Source organism: Pseudoliparis swirei, chromosome 9 (assembly GCF_029220125.1).
Source record: "Pseudoliparis swirei isolate HS2019 ecotype Mariana Trench chromosome 9, NWPU_hadal_v1, whole genome shotgun sequence".
Lineage (NCBI taxonomy): Eukaryota > Metazoa > Chordata > Actinopteri > Perciformes > Liparidae > Pseudoliparis > Pseudoliparis swirei.
Window position 1 is genome coordinate 1828144 of NC_079396.1, and position 19313 is coordinate 1847456.

At 47.2% G+C, this 19313-nt stretch overlaps 1 protein-coding gene across 1 annotated transcript in view; it reads left to right on the forward strand.

Moving 5' to 3' along the window:
• LOC130199752 (kelch domain-containing protein 8B) overlaps positions 1-19313 on the forward strand; it is a 59601-nt gene that overhangs the window by 35201 nt on the left and 5087 nt on the right. The window contains exons 3-4 of the mRNA XM_056423489.1: positions 15804-15968; positions 17891-18115. Coding sequence (XP_056279464.1) covers positions 15804-15968; positions 17891-18115 — 390 coding nt within the window. The remainder of the gene's footprint in view (positions 1-15803; positions 15969-17890; positions 18116-19313) is intronic.

Here is a 19313-nt window from a genome sequence, read left to right on the forward strand (position 1 = left end):
GTATTACATATGTAATACAGAGGTATTACGGAGGTATTACAGAGGTATTACAGAAGTATTACAGAGGTAATACAGAGGTATTACGGAGGTATTACAGAGGTATTACAGAAGTATTACATATGTAATACAGAGGTAATACGGAGGTATTATTACAAAGGTACTACATATGCATTATGGATGTATTACAGAGATAATACGGAGGTATTAGAGAGGTGTTACAGTGGTATTACGTATGTAATATGGAGGTATTGTGGAGGTATTACGGATCTATTACGAGGTATTATGGAGGTATTGTGGAGGTATACAAGCTCGGCTTGTTGTGAAGTGTTGAAGTCTTCAACTCTTGCAAAGTCATTTGTAATTGTATTATTATTATTATATGTATTTGTTTAGTGCTCCTACAGTCATCATCGAGAGGTGTTAAAAACAGCGTTCTGACACATGATATGAATCATAAAGAATCATTTAAACATTTGATTTGCTGGACGTCTCGACTCTCGTCCCTTTCAGACTTCCCAACAACACTTCCCTGACGAGAGGCTCCGCCCCCCCCGGAGCAAACAGAATTAATTCCTCCCAGCGTGCCGCCCTCCACTAATGGTCCATTGTCAAGAAGCACATCAGCATAATGCAGCATAATGTGTCCTCTCCCTCGTCTACGCTACCTGTGATGGTGTCCCGCTGTGGTGTGTGTGCAGTTGATTCGGTGTGCGTCACTGTGTGAGTCCCTGTGCGCTCTAATTGAATCATCAGAATTAAACATTGTTTGTGCCTTAATGGAGCGTCTGGGACTCTGTGACGCCGTCGTCACGCTGGGAGGAAACAGACGCCGCCTCGCCTGCAGACCGCCATCCAACGCAGACCATACCGGTGAAGTGGAGGGGGCCTGCTACTTAGAAGAGTGTGGATCACTGAGTGAGCAGGAGTTTGAGGCTATACTAGCAGGAGTTTGAGGCTATACTAGCAGGAGTTTGAGGCTATACTAGCAGGAGTTTGAGGCTATACTAGCGGGAGTTTGAGGCTATATTAGCAGGAGTTTGAGGCTATACTAGCAGGAGTTTGAGGCTATACTAGCGGGAGTTTGAGGCTATACTAGCAGGAGTTTGAGGCTATATTAGCAGGAGTTTGAGGCTATACTAACAGGAGTTTGAGGCTATACTAGCGGGAGTTTGAGGCTATATTAGCAGGAGTTTGAGGCTATACTAACAGGAGTTTGAGGCTATACTAGCGGGAGTTTGAGGCTATACTAGCAGGAGTTTGAGGCTATACTAACAGGAGTTTGAGGCTATACTAGCAGGAGTTTGAGGCTATACTAGCAGGAGTTTGAGGCTATACTAGCAGGAGTTTGAGGCTATACTAACAGGAGTTTGAGGCTATACTAACAGGAGTTTGAGGCTATACTAGCAGGAGTTTGAGGCTATACTAGCAGGAATTTGATGCTATACTAACAGGAGTTTGAGGCTATATTAGCAGGAGTTTGAGGCTATACTAGCAGGAGTTTGAGGCTATACTAACAGGAGTTTGAGGCTATATTAGCAGGAGTTTGAGGCTATACTAGCAGGAGTTTGAGGCTATATTAGCAGAAGTTTGAGGCTATATTAGCAGGAGTTTGAGGCTATACTAGCAGGAGTTTGAGGCTATACTAACAGGAGTTTGAGGCTATATTAGCAGGAGTTTGAGGCTATACTAGCAGGAGTTTGAGGCTATACTAGCAGGAGTTTGAGACTATACTAGCAGGAGTTTGAGGCTATACTAGCAGGAGTTTGAGGCTATACTAACAGGAGTTTGAGGCTATACAAGCGGGAGTTTGAGGCTATACTAGCGGGAGTTTGAGGCTATACTAGCAGGAGTTTGAGGCTATATTAGCGGGAGTTTGAGGCTATACTAGCAGGAGTTTGAGGCTATACTAACAGGAGTTTGAGGCTATACTAGCGGGAGTTTGAGGCTATACTAGCAGGAGCTTGAGGCTATACTAACAGGAGCTTGAGGCTATACTAGCGGGAGTTTGAGGCTATACTAACAGGAGTTTGAGGCTATACTAGCAGGAGTTTGAGGCTATACTAGCAGGAGTTTGAGGCTATACTAGCGGGAGTTTGAGGCTATACTAACAGGAGTTTGAGGCTATACTAACGAGTTTGAGGCTATACTAGCGGGAGTTTGAGGCTATACTAACAGGAGTTTGAGGCTATACTAGCAGGAGTTTGAGGCTATACTAGCAGGAGTTTGAGGCTATACTAGCGGGAGTTTGAGGCTATACTAACAGGAGTTTGAGGCTATACTGGCGGGAGTTTGAGGCTATACTAACAGGAGTTTGAGGCTATACTAGCAGGAGTTTGAGGCTATACTAGCAGGAATTTGACGCTATACTAACAGGAGTTTGAGGCTATACTAACAGGAGTTTGAGGCTATACTAGCGGGAGTTTGAGGCTATACTAGCAGGAGTTTGAGGCTATACTAGCAGGAGTTTGAGGCTATACTAGCAGGAGTTTGAGGCTATACTAGCAGGAGTTTGAGGCTATATTAGCAGGAGTTTGAGGCTATACTAACAGGAGTTTGAGGCTATACTAGCAGGAGTTTGAGGCTATACTAGCGGGAGTTTGAGGCTATATTAGCAGGAGTTTGAGGCTATACTAACAGGAGTTTGAGGCTATACTAGCGGGAGTTTGAGGCTATACTAACAGGAGTTTGAGGCTATACTAGCAGGAGTTTGAGGCTATACTAGCAGGAGTTTGAGGCTATACTAGCAGGAGTTTGAGGCTATACTAACAGGAGTTTGAGGCTATACTAACAGGAGTTTGAGGCTATACTAGCAGGAGTTTGAGGCTATACTAGCAGGAATTTGACGCTATACTAACAGGAGTTTGAGGCTATACTAACAGGAGTTTGAGGCTATACTAACAGGAGTTTGAGGCTATACTAACAGGAGTTTGAGGCTATACTAGCAGGAGTTTGAGGCTATACTAGCAGGAGTTTGAGGCTATACTAACAGGAGTTTGAGGCTATACTAGCAGGAGTTTGAGGCTATATTAGCAGGAGTTTGAGGCTATACTAACAGGAGTTTGAGGCTATATTAGCAGGAGTTTGAGGCTATATTAGCAGGAGTTTGAGGCTATACTAACAGGAGTTTGAGGCTATACTAACAGGAGTTTGAGGCTATACTAACAGGAGTTTGAGGCTATACTAGCAGGAGTTTGAGGCTATACTAACAGGAGTTTGAGGCTATATTAGCAGGAGTTTGAGGCTATACTAGCAGGAGTTTGAGGCTATACTAGCGGGAGTTTGAGGCTATACTAACAGGAGTTTGAGGCTATACTAACAGGAGTTTGAGGCTATACTAGCAGGAGTTTGAGGCTATACTAACAGGAGTTTGAGGCTATACTAGCAGGAGTTTGAGGCTATACTAACAGGAGTTTGAGGCTATATTAGCAGGAGTTTGAGGCTATACTAGCAGGAGTTTGAGGCTATATTAGCAGAAGTTTGAGGCTATATTAGCAGAAGTTTGAGGCTATATTAGCAGGAGTTTGAGGCTATACTAGCAGGAGTTTGAGGCTATACTAACAGGAGTTTGAGGCTATATTAGCAGGAGTTTGAGGCTATATTAGCAGGAGTTTGAGGCTATACTAGCAGGAGTTTGAGGCTATACTAGCAGGAGTTTGAGACTATACTAGCAGGAGTTTGAGACTATACTAGCAGGAGTTTGAGGCTATACTAGCAGGAGTTTGAGACTATACTAGCAGGAGTTTGAGGCTATACTAGCAGGAGTTTGAGGCTATACTAACAGGAGTTTGAGGCTATACAAGCGGGAGTTTGAGGCTATACTAGCGGGAGTTTTTGATTGATTGATTGATTGATTGAATTTATTTGTCGTTTGCCAGAGTACAAGTACAAAAGCATCGAAATTGCAAGAAAGGGTAGATGAAAGATTACAGCATAACATGAGGGAAGAAGGCGAGAAAAAAACACCAACCCCCCGACTATGCCCCGAGAGGGGTACAGTGTGGGAGCAGGAAAAAAACACCTTAGCACATAAGCACATACATTTTAGACATGACTTGCAACGAGTAGGAAGGGGGGAGGGGAGGTAATCCAACAACAGGGTGATCTAAGCCCATCCATTGGGGGCAGAAGGTAACCAGCACCGACAAGCAGCCAGCCGGTCCGGCGCCAGCCTTTCACAGCGCCAGCCACAGCCCCGTCCGGTCACACTGGGGGTAAGAAGCAGGCGAAGGCGTGGGATGGGGGAGGGGTAGTGAATGCAAATCAGTATATTGAAAGTGTGTGTGCGTGGTCTGGTATGTCGTCCTCCCCCAGGCCACAACAGACAGAGTTCACAGTCCGCAAGATGGTCGTTGCCATGGAGATAGCCTTGAAAGGTCCTGGGAGAAAACAACCACAGGTGTCTGTGGATAGGGGGAAGGAATGAGAGAGGTTCTCACTTCAGCGATCTTCAGGAGTTGTTGTTCCAGTAACGGCCTTGGCCAAGGCCCGTTCTGGTTGAGGAGCCGAAGCAGATAAGATTGGGATTGTTTGGTCTTCCAGCAGCTACATCCAATTTGCGCACCTACTATTCCACCACTTTCCTCCCATTTTTCAAATCGATCCAATTTTGTCGGGCAGCCTTAGGGGCTTTTAACGGCTGTCCCGTTTCCTTAATTTTCCGATAAACCAGGGCAACGCCAAATCCAAACAGCAGAAATCCTGTAATCATAGTTCCGAATAGGTAGATGTCATCTACGTCCTCCACGGAAAGGGCTGCTAGGCACGACACGTCCATCGTGTAACCAGCTGCAACGTCCGGCAGGACGGGCAGGTTCCCCGAACCCAAGCTTCTCGTCGAGAAGACGGTGTCAGTGCGTTGAGGGACCAGTTGATCAGATGATCAGTTGATCGGTCCATGGTTTTTAGTTCAAGAGCGATGAGGAGAGTCTCTCAAGTATAAAACAAGACAAGACATGACGATAGAAGCCAAGCAGGGAAGGGAAGGTCATGGGGAGGAGAGGGAGAGAAAATGCGACCGCCTTCGAAGAGAGCCAAAGAAGAGGCTATACTAGCAGGAGTTTGAGGCTATACTAGCGGGAGTTTGAGGCTATACTAGCAGGAGTTTGAGGCTATACTAACAGGAGTTTGAGGCTATACTAACGAGTTTGAGGCTATACTAGCGGGAGTTTGAGGCTATACTAACAGGAGTTTGAGGCTATACTAGCAGGAGTTTGAGGCTATACTAGCAGGAGTTTGAGGCTATACTAGCAGGAGTTTGAGGCTATACTAGCGGGAGTTTGAGGCTATACTAACAGGAGTTTGAGGCTATACTAGCAGGAGTTTGAGGCTATACTAACAGGAGTTTGAGGCTATACTAGCGGGAGTTTGAGGCTATACTAACAGGAGTTTGAGGCTATACTAGCAGGAGTTTGAGGCTATACTAGCAGGAGTTTGAGGCTATACTAGCAGGAGTTTGAGGCTATACTAGCGGGAGTTTGAGGCTATACTAACAGGAGTTTGAGGCTATACTAGCAGGAGTTTGAGGCTATACTAGCAGGAGTTTGAGGCTATACTAGCAGGAGTTTGAGGCTATACTAACAGGAGTTTGAGGCTATACTAGCAGGAGTTTGAGGCTATACTAGCAGGAGTTTGAGCCTATACTAACAGGAGTTTGAGGCTATACTAGCAGGAGTTTGAGGCTATACTAGCAGGAGTTTGAGGCTATACTAACAGGAGTTTGAGGCTATACTAGCAGGAGTTTGAGGCTATACTAGCAGGAGTTTGAGCCTATACTAACAGGAGTTTGAGGCTATACTAGCAGGAGTTTGAGCCTATACTAACAGGAGTTTGAGGCTATACTAGCAGGAGTTTGAGGCTATACTAACGAGTTTGAGGCTATACTAACAGGAGTTTGAGGCTATACTAGCAGGAGTTTGAGGCTATATTAGCAGGAGTTTGAGGCTATACTAGCAGGAGTTTGAGGCTATACTAACAGGAGTTTGAGGCTATATTAGCAGGAGTTTGAGGCTATATTAGCAGGAGTTTGAGCCTATACTAACAGGAGTTTGAGGCTATATTAGCAGGAGTTTGAGGCTATACTAGCAGGAGTTTGAGGCTATACTAACAGGAGTTTGAGGCTATATTAGCAGGAGTTTGAGCCTATACTAACAGGAGTTTGAGGCTATACTAGCAGGAGTTTGAGGCTATATTAGCAGGAGTTTGAGGCTATACTAACAGGAGTTTGAGGCTATATTAGCAGGAGTTTGAGGCTATACTAACAGGAGTTTGAGGCTATATTAGCAGGAGTTTGAGGCTATATTAGCAGGAGTTTGAGCCTATACTAACAGGAGTTTGAGGCTATACTAGCAGGAGTTTGAGGCTATACTAACAGGAGTTTGAGGCTATACTAACAGGAGTTTGAGGCTATACTAGCAGGAGTTTGAGGCTATACTAGCGGGAGTTTGAGGCTATACTAGCGGGAGTTTGAGGCTATACTAGCAGGAGTTTGAGGCTATACTAGCAGGAGTTTGAGGCTATACTAACAGGAGTTTGAGGCTATACTAGCGGGAGTTTGAGGCTATATTAGCAGGAGTTTGAGGCTATACTAACAGGAGTTTGAGGCTATACTAGCAGGAGTTTGAGGCTATACTAGCAGGAGTTTGAGGCTATACTAGCAGGAGTTTGAGGCTATACTAGCAGGAGTTTGAGGCTATACTAGCAGGAGTTTGAGGCTATACTAACAGGAGTTTGAGGCTATACTAGCAGGAGTTTGAGGCTATACTAACGAGTTTGAGGCTATACTAGCAGGAGTTTGAGGCTATACTAGCAGGAGTTTGAGGCTATACTAGCAGGAGTTTGAGGCTATACTAACAGGAGTTTGAGGCTATACTAACAGGAGTTTGAGGCTATACTAGCAGGAGTTTGAGGCTATACTAACAGGAGTTTGAGGCTATACTAACAGGAGTTTGAGGCTATACTAGCAGGAGTTTGAAGCTATACTAGCAGGAGTTTGAGGCTATACTAGCGGGAGTTTGAGGCTATACTAATAGGAGTTTGGGGCTACTAAATACAATTTAATGATTTAAATTTGTTTTTGCACAGACAGATAACTGTCAGAAGAGAAGACTCAACGTGCCACTTCCTACCATCATTACCTATATACCTATTTACTAGATTTTGGTTTCCTCGTCAAGAATCTCGGAGGCTGCGTTGGCGATTCTCAATGAAAGTCAGGAGGCTCCTCCCCCTCTGTGAAAGAACCTCCGTTGCATTGTGGGCTGTGACGGCGCCTCGGGAACAGATCTCTGACTCCGTCCTCACGGAACATCTGGAACGATCACTCTGTATTCCACCCGCTCGTCTCGGTGAGTTGCTGATGTCAGCGGTTCTGTTGGTTCTGTCGGGGGAGGCGGACCCCGTCGACATGCCTGCAGAGTGGCGTGCGGACGCCGCGGCGCCGGCGCTGCCTTTTGGACCGTGCCAGGAAGCCTGCTGCCAGCGGCTCGCCACGCCGCCCTGTCATCGGCCGGCGGACGCAACGCCGTCACGCCTGCAGAGCGGTGTGTGAGAGAGAATGTGTGTGTGTGTGACTGTGTGTTTGTGTGTGTGTGTGACTGTGTGTTTGTGTGTGTGTGTGTGTGTGTGTGTGAGAGAGAGAGTGATTGTGTGTGTGTGTGTTGTGTGTGTGTGTGTGACTGTGTGTGTGAGAGAGAGAGAGAGGGAGAAAGAGAGATTGTGTGTGTGTGTGTCTGCGAGTGTCTGTGTGTGTGTGTGTATGTATCAGAGAGAGAGAGAGGGAGAGAGTGTATGTGTGTCTGTGTGTGTATGTATCAGAGAGAGAGAGATTGTGTGTGTGTCGATTGTTTGTGTGTATGTGTCTGTCTGTATCAGAGAGAGAGAAAGAGAGAGACTGTGATTGTGTGTCTTTGAGTGTGTGTCTGCATCTGAAAGAGAGAGAGAGAGAGTGTGTCTGTGTGTGTGTCTGTGTGTGTGTGTGTGTGTGTGTGGTTGTGTGATTGTGTCATCAAGGGCAAGACGGGGAGGAAAGAGGAGTCAGAGACAGCCAGAGACGTCACTTGTGTTTTACGTCCTCCACAAGGACAGGCCTTCACGACACACACACACACACCCACACACGCACACACACACACACACACACACACACACACACACACACACACACACACTGGGTTCTCATTGGGGTAAAAACACTGAACTCGTGAACATTCCTGCTCTGCGATGCTCCCACTGCAACTGTATCATAATTGTACACCGTGTCATTCTCTCCGGTGTGGCTTGTCAACAACAACAACAATGTTATGCTGTAATCTTTCATCCACCCTTTCCAAGATGGCGCCGCGGACGGTGCCTCGGTGTCTTGGTGCGCGAATCTTGCACCTTCCGCCAAAAAAAGTTCCTCGTTTGTTTGTGAAAACATTCTTTGGCAATAAACCTGTTTCTGATTCTGATTCTGATTCTGAACAACAACAACAAACCTGTCCTCATCGCGGTGCTGAGTAGACAGGAGGCATGCAAGGCTGTGTGCGAGGCTCCTAAATTATAACAGACACACAATCAACACTGGATTTACAGGAAATGTGATGAGTGCGGTGTGCAGAGAGAGAGAATGAGAGAGAGAGAGATTGTGTACGTATGTGTAAGAGCAGCACACAGCAAAGCAAAAAGAATATAAATTGGAAATGTGATCAAACTTTGAGTTAATTTCAATTATTGTTTCAACTATTGATTGGTGAACTTCAGGAGGCCGTAATCCTTCTAACGGCCACCGGGGGGGCAGAGGTCACCACTTTGAACGCGGTACTTTAAGGCCTCAGCCGGGATCTGGACCTCTAATCAGAACCATATGACCTCTACTCGCCCCCCCCCCCCTTTGAACTAAAGTGCACATGTTACACTTTGCTCTTCACTTTTATTCCGGGCTTCACATCACAACATCATTTCCTGAGAGACGATTTCCTGAACCACAGTTTGAAGTGTAAAGAGGAAACAAGCCTCAAACGATTGCTCCCATGAGGGTTTGAGTCCCGCTTAAATGTCAGCAGTGAGGAGAAAAGCTTTCGGCGTGAGTTCCGTGAAGTGGAGAGCGCGGCGGCGGTGAAGGTCGTGGAAAGGTCGTGAGCGAGGCGGCTCGGAGGCCCGAGAGGAGGGAGCTGGAGAGCCGTCGGTTCCAAGCCGTCGCCGCTCGGCGTCTCTCGCTTCACATGTCGTGGTCCTCGGGGGCGAAGGCGTACCGGCCGGTCGTCAGAGGTCAAAAGGTCACGACCCCAGGGGGGAGTCGCTCCGTCGCGTCGAAACGACGGGACGATGTTCACCGAGGGGACTTTTGTTTTTCTACAAGGCCGAAACTAAACGTCCGCCTTTAGGTCAGTGAGCAGGCGGCCGCTCTCCTCCGGTGAGAGGAGCTGCCACCTTCACTCAGGAGGGAACTTCACAACAACAACAACAACAACAGCCTCTCAGCCGGCTGCGTATCAGTCTTTTCTCATCACACATCAAACGTTTCGCCGCTCTCAGAACACCTGAACACCTGAACACCTGAACACCTGGGACGCCTCCATCCACGGCTCTTTGTGGACGGTCTGGTTGCCGTGGCAACAGCCCGGCGCGCGGCGATGGCCTCTTGTGGTCGGTGTCAGCGCCCACATGCTACACGAGGACGTCATGCTAACGCTATTTAAAGCCTCGACTGTTTCCGGACTGACCTTCAGAGTCCACTCTGTGTGTGTGTGTGTGTGTGTGTGTGTGTGTGTGTGTGTGTGTGTGTGGGAGCCAGTCCACCTCTCTGCCCCATCCGAGTCAATGTTATTTTTCACATAGAAGTATAAATATGAACCTTGAGGCGTTCACATGGAGGCGTGGCCTCGCTCGGGAGGAGGCGTGATGCCTTCACTGTCAGGGCGTGGGGCGTGTTACATTGAGCCTCCAATCCCATTTCACGAGGCCTAGATATGAGGAAAGGAAGGAAGGAAAGAGAGAGAGAGAGGAAGAAGAAAGTAAAGATCAAGATGAGAACAGGAGGCCGAGGAGCAGAGCCTTTCTCGAGGAACTCCCAGAATGCACGGCGAGAGCTTTCTATTGATTCGGCATTGACGTGTGTCCACTAAGGAGAGCGCGGTGACCTTTAGAGGTCGTCCTCCATCACAGCAGGAAGGAGAGCCGGACAGCTCGCTGACGGGAAGAGAGAGAAACTTCTGGAGGATGTAAAGCGTTCTGCGTGTTTGAGTAACTGAAGCCTCCATGGCATTCCTCTGGCTTCAGGACCACCTGGTGAGAACTCGGTGGGTCAAAGGTCACCGTGACCTCACGATAACACTTCCTCTCAGGGCGAGGAGCTGCTCTGAGATGAGGATGTGGCCTTCACTGACTCCCGGTGAACGGGGGCATGACCTGTTGACCCCGTTGACCCCCAACGCCTGGTTTGGAACCCTAACCCTAACCGACTGAAGAAAGTGTGAGGCCCCATTATAGGTTCTTTGAAGAACTCTTTCATTCAATTCAATTCAATTCAGTTTATTTGTATGCTATTTCAATTTCATTAAATTTTGTCTCGTCTGCTTACCAATCTGTATACATCCCTGCCCATCCTGCCCCAAAACCATAGGACCAGGAAAAAATAAAAATAACCAGGGAGGGGGAAAAAAAAAAAAAAGGAGAGCAACAGAGGAGAGAGGATCTCCTAGGATGGGATGGACAGATGCAATAGATGTGTAATGTGACCAGAAGGACAATTAGGTTAAAATATGATCAATGAATATGACAGTGTGTGAATAGTGCATAGTTCATAGATAGGCATGGACCACGACCACGATCCAGAGGGCCATCAGGGAGGAGGAGGATGAGTGGGCGAGGCAGGAGGAGAGTGGCGTGGTCATGGACAGTTCCTTCAGGACGCCAGGGACATCATAGCATAGAGATCAGATAGCTCATAGGGTCAGATGAGACCCCATGAGGAGTAAAGTCAAGACAAAACGGGAGAAGCAGAGTTAAGTTTGGAGGAGAGATGAAAGCCAGATAAGGAGAGAGAAAAAGAGCTAGTACTCCAGTGGTCAATCCTAAACCCCCCCAGCTCCTATAAGCTTATAGTGGCATACCAAAGCCTGGACCAGGCTCAGCTGCAGGCAGCATCTGTCAAAGACTAAGGTCCTGGGAAACTCTTAGGTCTTAAGTTATGCTGACTGTGTCTGTGAAGTGTTCTTGGTTTGGAAGCTAAAGGAGTAAAATAACTCTGCTCTGGCTCTAAGAACCTAAGGCTCTGGCTCCCATTCTGCTTTTTGACTTTTCTTAGCTCTAGTGAGTTCAGTGAGAACAATAGGAAGCAACAAGTACCTTAAGGTGGGAGTGGCTCATCCTGTAGAGGCTTTGTAGGTTAAGAGCAGTTTTCTTTCTACATTTGAGAGTGAGAAGAAAATTTGAGAGCAACTTTGAGGGAGGATGTGATCTCTTTTTAGTGTTTAGTGATGTGATCAGCTGCAGGCAGCTAGTTGGCAGAACTGAGGGCTGGACTATTCTTATTTATTAGAGCAACCTGCTAATAAGGAGTACAGTAAATGATCTGGGAATCTATTTAACAAACCAATGCAATATCTGAGAAACGATGATACCAAATTTGAAATTTGAAATGAAATAGATGAAAGACTGATTTTTGTTGATTTGAGATGAAAGAGAAAGTCCAAGAGGAGTTTAAATGGGTAAGAATGCCATTCTTCTTTACAGTAGAAATTTGGATGCCAGAATGATCATATGTCCATGGGACATCTCCAGATGTAGGATCCAATAATGAGTCAGATTCGGTCTTTTCCACTTGGTTTGTCGCATCTAAGAATTAAGGAATTCATCTGTTTTTAACATCAAGACACAGATTGAATTAACATTTGGTGTTTCTCCTCTGGTTTATCGATAAAGATAGTTGATGTCATCTCCTTCACAATAAATATAGTTGAGTGTTCCTTTCTTACTGCCCAAAGGGAAAGTGTGTGGGTGTTAACAAAAATAATAAAAACAAGCATGTTAAAGAATGATATGATTAACGTTGGTAGTTGTCGAGGCGTCTTGTGGTTACAAATAACTTATCTGGAATCTGATAAATAGGATTTAAACCAAATTAATTGCCCGTGAAAACATGATGTCGACTGCTCCAGTCTCTGTAACAGACATGGTTCTTTAAAGAACCCTGGTTTGAAAAGTTCTTCGTGGAACCATAAATGGTGCCTTAAAGAACCATGTTTTAAGGTTCTTTGAGGCACCATTATAGGTTCTTTAAAGAACGTTTTAAGGAAAAGGTTCTTTAGAGAACCCTGGTTTAGAAATTCTGTGTGGAACCATAAATAGTGCCTTAAAGAACCATGATTTAAAGGTTCTTTGAGACACCATAAATAGTGCCTTAAAGAACCATGTTTTAAGGTTCTTTGAGGCACCTTTATAGGTTCTTTGAAGACTTCTTTTGGAAAATGGTTCTCTAAAGAACCGTGGCTTGAAAGGTTCTTTGTGGAACCAGAAATTGTGCCTCAAAGAACCTTTAAAACATGGTTCTTTAAGACACCATAAATGGTGCTTTAAAGAACCATGTTTTAAAGGTTCTTTGAGACACCTTTATAGGTTCTTTAAAGAACGTTTTAAGGAAAAGGTTCTTTAGAGAACCCTGGTTTAGAAATTCTGTGTGGAACCATAAATAGTGCCTTAAAGAACCATGATTTAAAGGTTCTTTGAGATACCATGAATAGTGCCTTAAAGAACCATGTTTTAAGGTTCTTTGAGGCACCTTTATAGTTTCTTTGAGGAACTCTTTAAGGAATCGGTTCTCGAAAGAAGGACTATGAATAGTTGATTCATTTGACTCGTGTGTTCATAGTTCTCTTCGTGGTTCTCCTCCTCTGGTTCCTTCAGGAGAACATGGAGACGTTCTGCAGCAGGAACGCGGCTTACCACAGAGGAGCAGGAGAACACTGGGGCTGGACACGGGAAACGGTTAGAGAGAGAAGAAGAAAAGAGAGAGAGAGAAGAAAGAAAAGAGAGAGAGCGAGAGAGAGATAAAAGGACATAATGATATCCAAGAGAAGAAAGAGGGTGACAAGAGACGGTGAAATCAATTAAACTGAATGGGAGATAAAAAGGTGGAGGGGGATGAGGGGGGGGGGGTGAGGAGGGGGGGGGGATGAAATGATGAAAGTAAAGAGCAAGTGGCAAAGCTGAGAGAGAGCAGATGAAAGATGAGGAAGCAGACGCACGAGGCATGTGTGACATCATAGTGATGATGAGTGATGAAGATGAGTGTCTGTTGTGTGTCTGTTGTGTGTCTGTTGTGTCTGTTGTGTGTCTGCTCCGTGTTTCCACTTCCTGTTGTCGCCGTCTGGCTGTTGCCGAGCCGCCATCCCATAATAGCCGTCTGTAGGTTATACGCTGCGGTTGCCATGGCGTCTCCCGGGGTGACCGGCGGAGAAGAGAGCGCTTTAATTGGAAGAGATTGGGCGTGATCAAAAAGACACACACACACACTCACACACACACACTCACACACACACTCACACACACACACTCACACACACACACTCACACACACACACACACTCACTCACACACACACACACACACACACTCACACACACACTCACACACACTCACACACACACACACACTCACACACTCACACACACACACTCACACACACACTCACTCACACACACACACTCACACACACACACACACACTCACTCACACACACACTCACACACACACACACACTCACACACAGTGTGTTTTTTAGCAGTGAGCGGTTCAAACCTGTTGGATGTCAACGTGTTGTAAAGGAGAAACAACAGAACCCTGCAGTACGGTGCTGTGCTCAGAGTTCTACGTTCTATGTTCTATGTTCCTGATGGGCTGGAGGGTTCCTCACGGCGCTCCGAGTGACGGATTCATTCTCGCTCTGTTCTTCCTGTCTTAAATCACGGCTCTGTGCATCTGTCCAGGTCAACGACTCTCCCCCTCTTCCTCTTCCTCTTCCTCCAGGACTCTCTCAGTTCTTCTTCCTCTCCCCATCAACCCATCTGATCTTCTCTCCTCTCCTCCCATCTCCTCTCCTCCCATCTCCTCTCCTCTCCTCCCATCCCATCTTCTCTCCTCTCCTCCCATCTCCTCTCCTCCCATCTTCTCTCCTCTCCTCCCATCTCCTCCCATCTCCTTTCATCTCCTCTCCTTCCATCTTCTCTCCTCTCCTCCCATCTCCTCTCCTCCCATCTCCTCTCCTCTCCTCTCCTCCCATCTCCTCTCCTCCCATCTCCTCTCCTCCTATCTTCTCTCCTCTCCTCCCATCTCCTCCCATCTCATCTCCTCCCATCTCCTTTCATCTCCTCCCATCTCCTCTCCTTCCATCTCCTCTCCTCCCATCTCCTCTCCTCTCATCCCATCTTCTCTCCTCTCCTCCCATCTTCTCTCCTCTCCTCCCATCTCCTCTCCTCCCATATACTCTCCTCCCATCTTCTCTCCTCCCATCTCCTCTCCTCCCATATACTCTCCTCCCATCTCATCTCCTCCCATCTCCTTTCATCTCCTCCCATCTCCTCTCCTTCCATCTCATCTCCTCCCATCTCCTCTCCTCCCATCTCCTCCCATCTCCTTTCATCTCCTCCCATCTCCTCTCCTTCCATCTCCTCTCCTCTCCTCCCATCTCCTCTCCTCTCATCCCATCTTCTCTCCTCTCCTTCCATCTTCTCTCCTCTCCTCCCATCTCCTCTCCTCTCCTCTCCTCCCATCTCCTCTCCTCCCATCTTCTCTCCTCTCCTCCCATCTCCTCTCCTCCTATCTTCTCTCCTCTCCTCCCATCTCCTCCCATCTCATCTCCTCCCATCTCCTTTCATCTCCTCCCATCTCCTCTCCTTCCATCTCCTCTCCTCCCATCTCCTCTCCTCTCATCCCATCTTCTCTCCTCTCCTCCCATCTTCTCTCCTCTCCTCCCATCTCCTCTCCTCCCATATACTCTCCTCCCATCTTCTCTCCTCCCATCTCCTCTCCTCCCATATACTCTCCTCCCATCTCATCTCCTCCCATCTCCTTTCATCTCCTCCCATCTCCTCTCCTTCCATCTCATCTCCTCCCATCTCCTCTCCTCCCATCTCCTCCCATCTCCTCCCATCTCCTCTCCTTCCATCTCCTCTCCTCTCCTCCCATCTCCTCTCCTCTCATCCCATCTTCTCTCCTCTCCTCCCATCTTCTCTCCTCTCCTCCCATCTCCTCTCCTCCCATATACTCTCCTCCCATCTTCTCTCCTCCCATCTCCTCTCCTCCCATATACTCTCCTCCCATCTCATCTCCTCCCATCTCCTTTCATCTCCTCCCATCTCCTCTCCTTCCATCTCATCTCCTCCCATCTCCTCTCCTCTCCTCCCATCTCCTCCCATCTCCTCCCATCTAATCTCCTCCCAACTCCTTTCATCTCCTCCCATCTCCTCTCCTTCCATCTTCTCTCCTCTTCTCTCCTCCCATCTCCTTTCATCTCCTCCCATCTCCTTTCATCTCCTCCCATCTCCTCCCTTGTCCTCTCACGCTTCCTCTCCTCTTCTCTCTCCCAGTATTTTGCTCGCTCAGCACTTTTCCTTGTGTCCTTGTGAAAGAGGTTCTCCAGCTTCTCCTGGTTCTCCTGGTTACTCAGACTTGATGCGTATTTTAAGATGTTTGGGGGACAACGAGCTCCAGAGCCGATGAGACGCGGCTTCATTGTAGCATCAAGCGAGCGGGTTGGAACGCGCTCCTTTAACATGTGTGTGTGTGTGTGTGTGCGTGTGTGCGTGTGTGTGTGTGTGCGTGTGCAGACGGGAAGGTGTACGCCCTGGGCGGCATGGGGGCCGACACCACGCCTCAGGCCCTGGTGCGGGTCTATGAGGCGGAGAAGGACCAGTGGCAGCCGGTGACCTCGCTGCCCACGCCGCGCTACGGGGCCACGTCCTTCCTCCGAGGAGACAAGATCTTCATGATGGGTGAGGGAACCGGATCCAACCGGTTTCTCTTTGTTTTCTGTCTATCTTCCCATCTCTCACCCACCGTTTCCATCCCAGTGGCCACCAGATGGCTGTGTTTGACCTCGAGAGCCATTGTCTTCAGGGTCCCATCATCAGGGTCCCATCATCAGGGTCCTGCAGGCTTTGTTCTGGTCCACCGTGTCGGCATAAACATCGGCTTATTTTCTTGTTTTATTCCCCAATAATCTATATATATATTATATATGAATATATATATATATGAATATATATATTATATATATATATATATATATTATATATATATATATATATATATTATATATATTATATATGAATATATATATATATATGTATATATATATTATATATATCTCTCGCCCGTCCTCCATGGTTCACATTCCTGTACGCTCCCTCTCTCTAGCCACTTTTTGTTCAATTGTTTACGGGATTTGTGAAAGTAAACAACTTGTAGCCCCCCCCCCCCCCATTCCTGGACACCCATTGGTCACCATGGTGATGAACACTGTTCATTGGTCATGAGGATGAACCTGTTCATTGGTCATGTGGATGAACATGTTCATTGGTCATGTGGATGAACCTGTTCATTGGTCATGAGGATGAACCTGTTCATTGGTCATGAGGATGAACCTGTTCATTGGTCATGTGGATGAACTTGTCCATTGGTCATGAGGATGAACCTCTTCATTGGTCATGTGGATGAACCTGTTCATTGGTCATGTGGATGAACCTGTTCATTGGTCATGAGGATGAACCTGTGCATTGGTCATGTGGATGAACCTGTTCATTGGTCATGAGGATGAACCTGTTCATTGGTCATGTGGATAAACCTGTTCATTGGTCATGTGGATGAACCTGTTCATTAGTCATGAGGATGAACCTGTTCATTGGTCATGTGGATGAACCTGTTCATTGGTCATGAGGATGAACCTGTTCATTGGTCATGTGGATGAACCTGTTCATTGGTCATGTGATGAACCTGTTCATTGGTCATGTGGATGAACCTGTTCATTGGTCATGAGGATGAACCTGTTCATTGGTCATGAGGATGAACCTGTTCATTGGTCATGTGATAAACCTGTTCATTGGTCATGTAGATGAACCTGTTCATTGGTCATGAGGATGAACCTGTTCATTGGTCATGTGGATGAACCTGTTCATTGGTCATGTGGATGAACCTGCTCATTGGTCATGAGAATGAACCTGTTCATTGGTCATGTGGATGAACCTGTTCATTGGTCATGTGGATGAACCTGTTCATTGGTCATGAGGATGAACCTGTTCATTGGTCATGTGGATGAACCTGTTCATTGGTCATGAGGATGAACCTGTTCATTGGACATGAGGATGAACCTGTTCATTGGTCATGAGGATGAACCTGTTCATTGGTCATGTGGATGAACCTGTTCATTGGTCATGAGGATGAACCTGTTCATTGGACATGAGGATGAACCTGTTCATTGGTCATGAGGATGAACCTGTTCATTGGTCATGTGGATGAACCTGTTCATTGGTCATGTGGATGAACCTGTTCATTGGTCATGAGAATGAACCTGTTCATTGGTCATGAGGATGAACCTGTTCATTGGTCATGTGGATGAACCTGTTCATTGGTCATGAGGATGAACCTGTTCATTGGTCATGAGGATGAACCTGTTCATTGGTCATGAGGATGAACCTGTTCATTGGTCATGAGGATGAACCTGTTCATTGGTCATGTGGATGAACCTGTTCATTGGTCATGTGGATGAACCTGTTCATTGGTCATGAGGATGAACCTGTTCATTGGTCATGAGGATGAACCTGTTCATTGGTCATGAGGATGAACCTGTTCAATGGTCATGTGGATGAACCCTGTTCATTGGTCATGTGGATGAACCCTCTCCTCCTCTGTCCTCCAGGCGGGCGCCAGGGGAAGATGCCGGTGACGGCGCTGGAGGCCTTCGACCTGGAGACCCGCAGCTGGACGCGCTACGCCTGCATCCCGAGCCGCAGGGCCTTCTCCTGCTGCGCTTCCAACGGGCGGAGCCTCTTCAGCCTGGGGGGCCTCCAGCAGCCGGGGCCCCACAACTTCTATTCCAGGCCTCACTTCGTCAGCACCATGGAGGAGTATGACCTGGACCAAGGTAGCCATGTGTGTTTGTGTGTGTGTGTGTGTGTGTGTGTAGAAGTCTCACTGAGCAAACGGCAAACCGTAAAGATGCACTGACTGCACCGGTGGTCTGAGGCCGGTGGTCTGTGGTCTGAGGCCGATGGTCTGAGGCCAGTGGTCTTTTTATTGGGACGTAAAGAGATACAAATTGTGCAATAACTACATTCCATAAATAATAAAAATCCATATTTTGGGGATTTTAGGGTAATATGAAACGGGGGAAACAAAAGCTGCTTTGGGAAACTGGTTCAGACATCGATTACCGTTGATCAGCCGCCACGTGAATAGATACTCCCCTCGTAGTTTGATTCTCTTGGACTCGTGGGAGAGGAAGAGGAAGCAGAAGCTGCTCGCTGTGTGCAGCCATGGTAACGGTGGTTGACGTGGTTGACGTGGTTGACGCCCCCGGAGCACGATGAATAAAGTAGCTCCTGAAACACCACGATTATGCACAAGTTGAGTCGGATCCCATCGACGCTGACGGGGATGCCGAAGGAGAACGTCCTCTACTGCACCAAAAATAAATAGATGCATTGTGGGTAATGTGTAGATCAAATTTCCTCTCGCTGCACCGGAAAGCTCCAACCGCCTGAAACACAGCGTCGAGTGGAGCACAGGAGGATTCCTGATATTTTATCTTTATTATCTTCATTATTTCATTACATTAGCTTCACATCGTAACCACGGCGACGACAGAACACAGTCCTCCGCCATGCATCAAGCTGTAGGTCTATCGACAGGAGGGAGACCTCCGAGGCTATAATCAGATGGAGATGGGGGCGTGTCCCTCGTGGTGCCACGGCAGTTTAAAGTGATTTTTTTAGGGGATTAGCAAAGTTCATCTTCATGTAACTGAGCAACCAACACCGAGGGGACAGCACGAGAGCTACGCAGCAGCAAGACTGACACGTACGTTATGTTTAACGTCCTGAACAGGCTTGAAATGAGATGCTCGTCACAGATGGTGAGACGCAGGTTGAGTGAAAGCGCGGTGATCGTCAAGGGAGCCGGTTAAAAGGGACGCGAGCGACCCGTCAAACAACAACACCAACAACACAGCGTCCTCCAGAGGCCGCGTCCTCCAGAAGCCACGCCCCCCAGCGCCTCCCACAGAGACCCTCGGAGAGTCCGGTGTAGGTAGAACAAGAGAACAGAGGCCGAGAGGTCGAGTC